This window comes from Prosopis cineraria, unplaced genomic scaffold (genome assembly GCF_029017545.1).
Source record: "Prosopis cineraria cultivar Desert tree isolate PC_DT_omini unplaced genomic scaffold, ASM2901754v1 PC5, whole genome shotgun sequence".
Lineage (NCBI taxonomy): Eukaryota > Viridiplantae > Streptophyta > Magnoliopsida > Fabales > Fabaceae > Prosopis > Prosopis cineraria.
Genome location: NW_026555336.1, coordinates 35,810,336 through 35,821,861, shown reverse-complemented (window position 1 = coordinate 35,821,861; position 11,526 = coordinate 35,810,336). Strand labels below are relative to the sequence as shown.

The following is an 11,526-nucleotide window of genomic DNA, read 5'->3' as shown; positions in this document are numbered from 1 at the left end:
AAACAACATTAAACCAAATTGTAACTTTGTTGTTAATGTTTAGGTTCATGTGATAATCAGAGACCGGTCCAGGAAAAGAATTCTATAATGGAATCAGTAAAATCTTCTTTACTTGCTGGAACCACTTTGTTGTTGAATTTATATATTATAATCTTTATCAGCTTCCTCCGAGGGAATTTCTTTTAAGATTCGAACTTTAATAGCGGTGATCGGAGATAGATACTGTAGAGTATAAGTTAAAATATAACTACATATATCGTGTAGGTTAAAAAAAAAAAAAAACACTTACTTATATTTTTTTGTAACTAATTGTCTAATAGCATCAAGCTGTTATACTATATCTTTTCAAGATGAATGGGTCAAATAGATATTCTACTCTATCTATCTATTATCTATACTAAAAATATTTGAAAATTTGACTTTATACCATAGGAGTAAATTAGACTCTTGACCTCAAAGTGGATATCTGCCTTATTTATAAATTACAATTATAATTGACATGTTTTAAAATGAAAATTTTATGGATTATTCCTTCCTTATCCCATCTATTTTTAATCTTTTAGAATAATTTGACGATTCTTTATGCTAATCATTTCGTATAGTTATATGAAACATTTATTATTATTTTTAAAATCATCCCATTTTACAACTACCTGATTTTGAAAAAATCATGGTATTCGTTTAAAATTTTATCTTTTTTAGACTATTTTAATTATGTAATTGTATCCTTTTAATTGTGATAAAATAATTATCATGTCCTATGTGGAAAGAAGTACATTTAAGTTATAAAGATAACACAGCAATTGGCAGGGCATATTAAATTTATGAATTGTATGCATTTTTATTCTATTTGCTACATTGGCCGTTTTCCCTTTTGGAGGTGGTAGAGTCACATGATTAATTAACCAAGTGTGTCTGTATTATTGACGTCCTGTGCATTCCTAAACAAGAATAATGTTGAAAAATAGTGAGGAGCTAGTTTGTAATTTCATGTGTGGCCCAAGGGCCCAAATGGCAAGTGCCCTCAATTAACACTTACCGCTCACCAACAAACTTAATAAGAATAAGTTTATCCAAAACAAAAATAATAAAAGAAGAAGGCAGGTATGGAAGAAGGGACACGTGGCGCTCGCAGAAGAGCACAAATCTTCATAGTGGTGTCGGGAAGGTGTGGAGCGACGTGGTGGAATTCCGGGCGGGGCGTTGGACGGTGTTGGTACTAAAGCCATGTGATTCTGACACGTGTCCTCTGTAAAAGAATCGACCGTCATGATGGACTTCTGATGGCGGGAGCACGCTCTTCCCAACACACACCTAAACTTTTCTCCTCAGGTCCTGGGCTCCTAGCTTTTGCATTTTGATGGTCCCTCCCTGGGTCCCATCCCGTGCGTGCTCGTGAAGTCGTGATTCTTGTTTTTAAACTTTTGGGTAATTCACATCTCAAGACCCAAAAATACTCCCAATTTAGGAAATTCGTCGCTACTGCTATCAAATTCAAACCTCAGCTCATCAATCAGTTCTTGAAGAGTTAAATTGGTTTGAAAATTTCGTATAAGCCTTCCTTTTTAAAAAAATTAATTAAATGATTAATATTTTTTAAAAAAATATCTATTTTAAAAATATTGTCATTAAATTTTCAAAAAATTATTTTTAATTATAATTTATATATATAGTAATAATTATTTATGAATATGATGTTAAAATTGACTCTAATTCCAATTTATTAAAAATTAATTCGAATATTAAAGGGATTAGAAAATCTGGGTTTTTGTGTAAAAACCTCTTTTCCTTCAGGCTGGCAAGTCTTGTAGCAATGCGGTTAGCCGGTTGCTGGTTAAAAGCGGCAACACGACGTCGTAAGTATGCGGAATTGGGCTGCTCATAGTGATGTGCCGAGCCATAATGTGCTGTGCAGATCCCATGTGCACGGGAGAGGATTCTCCCCTTTTCCCATCTCATTCTCTTCCTTTTCTTCTCTCATAAGCCATTAAATTAAAATTTAAATGGTTGAAATTTAATCTTTTATAAAATTATTATTAAAATATTAAATTATAAAAATATATAAATACTAAAAATCAAACCAATACAACTTAATATGTATAATAAAGATACAGTAAAAATAAAATTAAAAAATAAATATTTTATAGAAAATCAAATCTAAACTATCCAAATCAAATGGTTAGAAATTAGTAAGAGGAGAGAAGAGGATGGAAAAGGAAAAAGAGAGGAACCTCTCCCCCTGTGTATTGGAGAGTTGGCTTTCTTCTTTTGTGGTGGAAGAAATATTATAAATCTAAACAATTAAATTGAATTTGATGATTTGGATTTGATAATTTTAAAAAATTTAAATGGTTTAAATTTACAGTTGAAAAAAAAAACATAGTAGAGAGAAACCCAATCTATGCACTGGCCACCGCTAACATGCCCAAATAACCTTGCCAATCTTGTTCTATTTGATGCAATAAAGGATTTCGTGTTGTGGAAAAGCATCAAGACAATGCATTATTTTTTTTTTAAAAAAAGAAACCTGACTTTTTTTTTCCTGGTAATAACAGCCCTGAATTCTGTACCTTGAACACCTCTATTGATGTTGGGCCTACAGTTGGGTTTTCTTTCTCAATGTTTTCTGGGCTGGATTCAAGTTTCCGGCCCAAATTGTACATGCTGACCTAACATGGGGAACGACTAACGAGGAAACGGAGGCAAGAGAGGAGTTTCGGTTCTCATTATTGGGCCAAAACCTTTTTGATCTGAAAATTAAGGACTACAAAAAAATGTTTGGTCTCACTGTTTGACATTGGGCTTTCCTTCTGGGCTTATGTACCATCACACCCTCTGTTCTCACACCCAATCTCTGAAACATTTTGCCTAAAATGTTTCTAGCATTTTGGACTTGTGCAAGTTGGACCTTAAGATTTTAGAATTTAATTTGTTTCTATCTTAATCGATTGGGTTCAAGTTTCTAGCCCATGTTTTAGGCAATATTGGGCTTTCAGCCAGAAGATGTATTGGGCTTATATCCTGGGCTCATAAAGTACTTGACATATTGGGACTTCGCTAGTTGTCCAATCATTCGGGGCTTAAGGATTTCATTAACTGGGCAAATGGAAAGTTATCGCGCCCAACGTTGTGGATTTCCTTAATTGGGCTGATATGTGCATTAGCCCACTAGGTATTATGAATCTTGCTTGGACCCTAACTTTTTATATTTAATTTTACGCCTTTCAGAATTTTTTTAGCTCAATACTTTTTTTTTTTGAAAAAAAATTACATTTAAATTCTACATAAGAAAGTTTATTAGCGTTGCTTAATTATCAATGCCTTTAATCATATTGTCAATACATAAGATGTAAAATTTAAAAGTATTTTATAAAATTCAAGCCACCTCTCAATAATAAACTTCCTTCTATTGGAGGGTTCACAAATTTTCCCTTAGTCTTGCAATAAAATTTTGTTAAGAAAAAGGCCACTTATCCTTGTGTTAAGACCTAGTAGGTTTTTTTTTTTTTTTGGAGTTTTGACCAAGAGAGATGCCCTAATTAAATCTACCAATGATGATTATGTCTAATAAGAGATTAGTTACTTGCTACGTGACAAATCTTTAATGGGAGACAAATCTTTAATGGGAGAGGTGTTTATATTTAATGTTTGATTATATTTTGAACAAGATTTACTTCCGCCCAAAAAACATCAGTAAGCAATCCAAAAATATTCTTTTTCCCACCTTTGTTCCACTTTTCTTCCATGGACAAAGAAAGTTCCAAGAGTTTGTATGAGTGTGTATACATATCAAATTAAATTTAACTTTCACTATCTATAATTTCAAATGCTACATAAGAGTTTACAATCAATTATCCAAAGAGCAGTTAACAAATTTGCTGCCAAGTATTCCATAAAGTTTTAGGTTATTTTATATTATTAAAAATGATGAAAATGAAATGTACTGAAAAAATTAAAATAAAAATTAACTAAATTACTATTTTTCTTAGTGATAAGGATGATAAAACTCCATAATATATATCATAAATGAAAAAATATCATATTTTTTAAAAATTTTATGAACCATAATTTTTCATTTTATGAATTAAATTACTTTTCTCCAATATAATTTGCCGATAACTCCTCACATTTTGATCTTTTTTTTTTTTTTGCTTTTATTTTTTCTATCCATCCATCATATTACTTACTAGAAACTTTAGTTTCTTTAATGACAAACCTTAAAATATCAAAAGATATAGTTCATTTCTAATGAATAGTTATTTGATAATCTATATTCCTCCCACTCACTCTCTACTTTTGAACAAAAATAACACATTTCTAGACAAGTAACCTTAATAATAGTAACTAATTATCTATTGTCAATCATAAACTTCATCCACTAGACTCAAAATTTAACACTCTTCATCTGGTCAAACTAATAAGTTTTATGTTCACAAACTATCGGGTATACGAGATTGCTTAGGCGCCAAGACAACAAAAAGGAGCCATGAGCAGCTATGTACAATTCTTCAGACACTGACTGGAAAAATTTGTCGATCCAACCGCATGGGACCCCCCAAACAAAGAAGAAAAATAATTATACATGATCTGATTTTCCCCTTTTCTTTTTACACATGGATTCGAGCATATACCCCAGGAAAATGACGTGTGACACCATTTTCTTAACAGTGAAAAACCAAGATGGTTATTCTCACCGAGGGCCAGAAAGCTCCATAGCTTCAAGTATGAGTGAAGATTCTTCTATAAAATCTGAGTACCTTTGAGGAGGGTTTTCGAAAGACCTGAACCTTGTCTCTGACTTCTGCGAAGCTTCCTCCCACCTCTCAGCTAAGCCATCTCCCTCCAACATCTTCAAAACTTCTGACATCTTAGGTCTGTGCAAAGGATTAAATTGTGTACATAACAGTGCCACCTGAACCATTTCTTCCAGTTCAACTGCATCGAAGTTCCCCTTCAGATCTTTGTCAACCATTTGACTTAATCTTCCTTCTTGGTGGAGCTTCTTAACCTGCAAGTTAGTTGCTTCACATTAAACTCAAGGATAGTAGTGATTGAAGATAGCGATTTACAAAGAATTCAAGACCCAACTAGTAGATGAAATTATTTGCATTGTATGCAACCTATAATCTAAGGGGCAGGTTAGAATTTTCTCATCTGGTTTGACCAGGAATCAGTCTGCCAAAACATGGTTCAACGTCTCGTCCAATTCGTAATGTTTGTTCTACAAGAATAGTATCAAAACAAGCAAAGGATTAAATGACTAGACTGGGTTCTCTACTCCCCCTCCTCCACTATTCTTTGCTTTTCTTCTTTCTGAGTCATCCGTTTCAAATTTACACGACTCAAAATACAATAACTTCATTTTGGCATTTTTAATGGTTGTATTTTAAAGGCCAACTTTTTTAAAGAAATATTGTTGACATGTCACTCAAAAATAAAAAAATTTAAAAGGGACAACTAAAAAGCTGAGAAGCAGAAGAGTAGAGAATCTAATTTGGAAAACTAACAATTTCTAAAGCAAGGGGCCCATTGATCTCCAACCATAGTAGGGGTAGGCTGGAATTTATCCATCTTAAAAGAACAGAAAATTATTTAGCTGTCATATGGAAGAGAGCGTCTAGAATGCCAACAAATTATCTTTATCTGTTGGAAATAGATAATCGAGGATTTCAACAGTTCTATGTGCTAAAACCAGAGAGGATTTTAGGGACGGAGAGTACCCAATCAAGCATTACACCTTTCTGGTTTGCTGCTCGTCCAAAATCCAAAGCCTTGTGACCTGTGATCAGCTCGAGCAGTAAGATCCCAAAACCGAACACATCAGTCTTTTCTGAAGACTGGCCTGTCGATAAATATTCTGGAGCAATGTGACCGACGGTCCCACGCACAGCTGTAGTTACATGGGAGTCTCTGTGATCCAGAAGCTTTGCCAAACCAAAATCACCGACAACTGCTTCAAAGTCTTCATCCAACAAAATGTTGGCTGCTTTCACATCACGGTGAATGATTTTAGGGTCGCATTGCTCATGCAAGTAAACCAATCCTCTCGCTGTACCCAAAGCTATTTTCTTCCTCCTCACCCAGTCTAAGGCTGGTCGACCATGAATATGATCTGTTTAAAATAAAAAGACCAGAGACAATGATGGTTACTAGTATGGCCCCGACTCCTGAACAGAAATTACAAGCTGCTTTTAAAAATGGTGATTTAGCAGGGAAAGATTGCCATAGTTCTGACTGAATAGCTGGTAACCAAAAACAGGTAACCCCAAGGAAGCATGTCATAATATTCTTTTTTCAATATATTTCAGCTTGTGAATTGTGCATCGTGCATATGTAGCACCATATCAGATAATAATTGGTCATCCCACTGCTTGGCCTGGTAACAAGTGATAAGTGGGTAACAAGGAAGTGTCTTCCATGCCAAGAAGCACTAAGCAAGTTTTGAGCAACGTAGTTTTATAACCCAAAACAAAGGAATGGGACTTGAGTCCCACATTGGATGAACAGAATTCTAATATGGTTCTCCCAAAAAAAACACTAATTTCATGACTGTTGGTAAAATGCCCACTGAACTTACCTTTTAATCGAGAGGCTACACTGCCATTAGGCATATATGGATAAACAAGGAGCCTTTCGTTTTCAGTACTGCAAAACCCACAAAGCCTCAAGAGATTCCGGTGGACAGCCAAACTTATGGTCTCAACTTCTGTCTGAAATTGAATTTCGCCACCACCAGCATTATAGTCCTTCAACCTTTTAACTGCTACAACAGAGCCATCATTGAAGCGCCCTTTGTAGACTATTCCAAAGCCACCCCGTCCAAGAATGTTCTTTGAACTGAAATGATCTGTTGCAGCTCGAAGTTCTTTGAATGAATACCTTCTCAAATGGCCAAGGCGCACCTCTGGGTCATATTGCTCTGCCAAGTAATAAACATTTACTTAATAAACATCACAATCAAAGCCAGGAAAAAAAAAACTCTGTCAATTGCAAAATGTTTACAGCCAGCATCACAAACAGACGTTAGAAAAATGTAAAATCTATAATAGCAGCATGGAATAGGGTTATAAATATACCACTTCTACCAATAAATATATAAATAGGAGGGCAAAGACCAACCGTTAACATCAAAGAATATCTGTTTGTTGTGTCTGTATCGCAGCCAAACAATAAAGACAGCCACAATCACAATGACAAAAGCAACTCCAAAACTTGCTCCAAAAGCAACTGCAACATGGTGGCTTTTTGTTCCAGATGCTGATTGGGCTAGGCCACCAAAATCCCAACACCCAAACATGTGATGGAATTGCTTCAGATAAATTATTTAACAGAACAAGAAAAATATAGATACCATCATTACCTCTTAAAGAATCTGGGGAAAAGGTAAGTGGCTCCGGCAGAACATTAGAGCAGTTATTATTAGCATTTGGACCACAAATCAAAGAGTTTCCCACAATCCTGGAAGTTCAAAATTAAGCAAGAGATTTACGAAATTCCATTGTTGAGAATTTGTAGGAAGCATTTAAAAAATACAGAAATGAGCATACTTGAATGTTCTTGCTGATATTCTTGGCAACGAACCACTCAAATTGTTATAAGAGAGATCCCTATATGGATTTTTAAGCGGCATTAGTTAAAGTACCAAGTTTATTGGAAAATTAACGTTATAAATTTGCCCTCAATGTCTGAACATAAAAACATAGAAAAATGGAGCAAATTGTAGAAAAATTAAAGCAAGTACTATGGAAATAAAGACCCACACAAGGGTGAGACCCGCAATGTTGCCAAGAGACTGAGGGCAAGATCCTGAGAGGCTGTTATTATTCAACCGCCTAGAATGCTCAAAAGACAATTCAACGTGAGACAGTTTCTAAAGCAAGAATTTAAGAAAGAATCAAACTATAATTTCTGTATCACACTAACATCTCTATGATAGCAATGCTTTTGAAACTTACAGATAATGCAGGTTCTTGAGGCTCCCCAGAGAACTAGGTATCTCACCACTAAATGTATTATTGGAAAGATCAAGCGTCTGAAGCTTTTCCAGCTTTACTATAGCCGCGGGAATTGAACCAGAAATGGCATTGTTCTGAAGCAACCTGCACAATTTACGAAAAAGTTTCAATCTTCAAAGCTAATTTTGTGTTCTTAGAATCTGAATCAATATGCTCGCGTCCAAGCAAGAGTATGCTAGAGAAAGTGTTGAAGAAACAGCAAAGAAACTAAAGCATTAATCCTAAACCCAACCAACATTGAAAGCAGAACCCAGATATCAAAAGCCTTTGCGAAGGTAGATTGCAACTTACACAGATTGCAAGTTCGTCAAATTTCCAATCCCAGGAGATAGCTTACCAGACAAGTTCTGACTGGGCAATCCTCTGAAAAGAAAAACAAAGAAAGAACCCTTTTAGTAAAATCCCAAACCAGGAAACGGACGAACAAACTTGAGTCATTTTCCCAAATCAAAATCTCCAGGAACAAGTTTGCTTCTTTGAAAACGTATAGAAGTCTAAGAAGCTTACAAAGCAGAGACGGAGCCATCTGGAGTACAAGTAATCATCCTCCAGCTACAAGGATCGACAGAATTAATATCCCAACTCTCCAGGACACTGTGGGGATCATGTAATTCATTTTTTATGGCCATCAGAGCTACAACTGGGAGGAACAAACAATAAAGGGTTAGAACTTTAATATGAAACTTCTCTTTTCCTTTTCCGGGTACATCACAATCAAAAATAATTACAGGTCAAAAAAATCAATAATAATAAATAAATAAAAGTTAGGTTTAAGGTCTATAAATTGTATATGGAGTCCAAATTCTTGAGGAAAACAAAACCCAAAAATAAATAAATAAATAAAAGATGGTATTAACTTTAATCTTGTTGCTACTGGGGCTAGTAATTTCTAGCATATATAAATTATAAAGGCCAATATATTCAATTATCCATCTTAATACATCAGATTATCTTTCTATTTGTAAGTTCTGCTAATAATATCGATAAACAAAATAGGAAAGTTCCAAGAGACAACCTTCATAATTTATCCCAGAAGGAGAAAGCGCCGCAGAAGAAATCTCCATCAACGCCAGAAGCAGCAAAGCCAGAAGCCAGAAAACCGAACCGGTAGTTTCCATAACTCTATATTCTCAGTCCAGAAACACTTATCCTTAGTTCCTTCACGCAACCAGTTCATAATTAGCAATTGGACAAGCCATTCTAACCAGAGAGCAAGTGTATGTATTGCCTTATCCGAACAAAAAGCCACTCTCGGAATCAGATTCCCATAAAGCAAAGTCCACTATTTCCAAAACAAGAACCTCACGCAATGACCACCAAACCAGCTCGGAAAATGGAGAATTTGAATCGAACCAAGATGAATGAACAAAACTTTCTAGAGAAAGAACCAAACTAATTGAAGCCTGAAATTCTAAGATCCTTGAGATCTGAGTTTGGGGCTCCGGTTTCTACCTTCTACAAGCTTTGGCTTCTAGCTCTGGTCTGCTAGTTGCCAGTGATTCCACCACCCCCATTATCTTGTTTCTTTTTGCAGACAGCGGAATAAAAAGAGCACAAAACTCACTTGCTCACCCACATTCATTCACGCACGCCCAAAGAAGCTAGAATCAACCGCACAAAGGCCGAAGCAAAACGCCAAAGTCGACACGGACACAGATGAAAAACCAGTAACGAAATTCTTTAAAAATTAATTGAGAAGAGAGGAAAAACAGTACAATACATAATTATAAAAGGTAATCTCTCTCTTTTCCTTTTCTAATTACGGTGATTGGACTGAAGGGATGTAAGGGATTGATCAGAGAGAGAGAGAGAACAATGGACAATGTCTTATGCGAAAGCAAATTTTGCAGGTAAGTTTTTGACAGGTCACGTGGTTGGATTGTCTCCGCCTTTGTTTGCTTTCGGCTTCATTTCAAGAATTCAGTAAAAATAAAATTAGACTAGACCTCGGTGGACTGGTCGTACACATGCAAATTATCTGAAATTAGCTCTACCCTCAATTTTATTTATAATTATTTTTACTAATTTTAATAATATCAATATAATAAAAATAAATAAATAAAATTTTAAATATAATTATCAATAGAAATAAAAAAAAATATATAATATAATATTATTTTTTATCTTTCTCTCTCTTACTTTTTAAAAATAATTTAAAAATTTCAGTTTAAAATAAAATAATTTCATCCATTAATAACTTATAAGGTGACCTAAATTATATTTTTAAAAAAGTGATTATTATAATGGATCAAAGAAGTATCATTTATATTCATAACTTTTATAAATATTATATTATTAAAACTACTTCTATAACTATTCAATTCAGTTCATTGGTTGTGTAAATGGGAGTTTTTTTTCTTTCTGACCAAACTGTGTGAATGAAAGTTAGATTTTCTCGCCTGCAAAAAGAAAAAAAATTTATGTAGATTTAAATCATTAAATTAAATTTAAAATTTAATAATTTAATAATTTTTAAAAATATAAATTCAATTTAAACAGTTTAAATTTGTAGTAAGGAAATAGTAAAAAACAAAACAAATGAAAGAAACCCACCTGGGCAAATGCGAGGTTTTTAGATATAATATATAAATATTGATAGTTTAGTAGATAATTAAAAATGTTAAAATACAAACTTGTTCATAGCTAAAGAGCGCAAGAAAATTCTAAGTCGCATTCTGCAAAAGCCACAGGTGGCCCCACCTGCTAGAATGCACTGCACTATTTAAAGTTTATTTTAATAAAATAATCATAGTTAAAAATATAAAAAAATAAAAAAGATTAAAAAGTTTCCCTGTTGCAGGAGAAATAAAAAAGTAAAAAAAAAATAGAATGAGGGAAGGAGAAATGCTAAGATACGCGGGGATGGGGGGAGATTGATTGAGATATTCTGCGTTGGATGCCGCGAAATAGAATCTGTCTGATGCGCCCACAGCTCATGCCTTTCCCTCCGTCGCTGTTTCTCGATTTCCACCCCCCACCCCTCTCTATTTATTTATTTATTATAAGCCTCCTCTATTTATTTTTATTAAATTTTAATTATATAACACTTTTATATTTTTTTTATTTTTTCATTCTTATTATGAATCACTTTCAGTCCACTCATAAAATAATTAAGCAAAGCAGTTAACTTGTAAAGTTTATTTTAAAATTAATTAATTTTAGTCTTACTAAAAATAAAAACATAAAATTCAAAAAATTATATAGAAATATTAAATTAAAATTAAATTATTTTTTAAGTAATTTGCTGTTAAATTGAAAATTTTAATTCATAATTTTTTAAGCATGAAGATTATTTTAAAAAACGTCATATAATAGAGAGATGTCATCCTCTATGACAGTGGTTAGTAAAATGAATCAGCAAATGTTGGTATAGGAATATTGGTAAAAAAAACAAAGAAAGAAAGAAAGAAATGTAGGTTTGCCTTGTTGGAAGGGCACCTACGTTTCATATCCTAACATGATTTTAAAAAGAATTGTCTTGAATAAAAAATATTTATAAACAATAAAAAAT

At 33.7% G+C, this 11,526-nt stretch overlaps 1 protein-coding gene across 3 annotated transcripts; it reads right to left on the bottom strand.

Moving 5' to 3' along the window:
• Nucleotides 1-4,331: 4,331 nt before the first annotated feature.
• Nucleotides 4,332-9,860, bottom strand: LOC129311359 (protein NSP-INTERACTING KINASE 3-like). Of its 3 annotated transcripts, XM_054953621.1 has the most exons (12): nt 9,468-9,852; nt 9,031-9,173; nt 8,523-8,655; nt 8,307-8,378; nt 7,956-8,099; nt 7,761-7,832; nt 7,548-7,607; nt 7,361-7,458; nt 7,120-7,266; nt 6,578-6,919; nt 5,721-6,112; nt 4,332-5,008 (listed from the first exon to the last, which is right to left on the bottom strand). In XM_054953621.1, exons 2-12 carry the CDS (start codon nt 9,131-9,133, stop codon nt 4,691-4,693), a joined length of 1,881 nt encoding a protein of 626 aa, XP_054809596.1. In that variant the 5' UTR covers nt 9,134-9,173; nt 9,468-9,852; the 3' UTR covers nt 4,332-4,690. The 3 variants fall into 3 exon arrangements, with proteins under 3 accessions (XP_054809596.1, XP_054809597.1, XP_054809598.1); XM_054953623.1 differs by having other exon boundaries at nt 4,871-5,008; nt 5,738-6,112; nt 9,031-9,860; XM_054953622.1 differs by lacking the exon at nt 7,120-7,266 and having other exon boundaries at nt 9,031-9,854.
• Between the last annotated feature and the right edge of the window lie 1,666 nt (nt 9,861-11,526).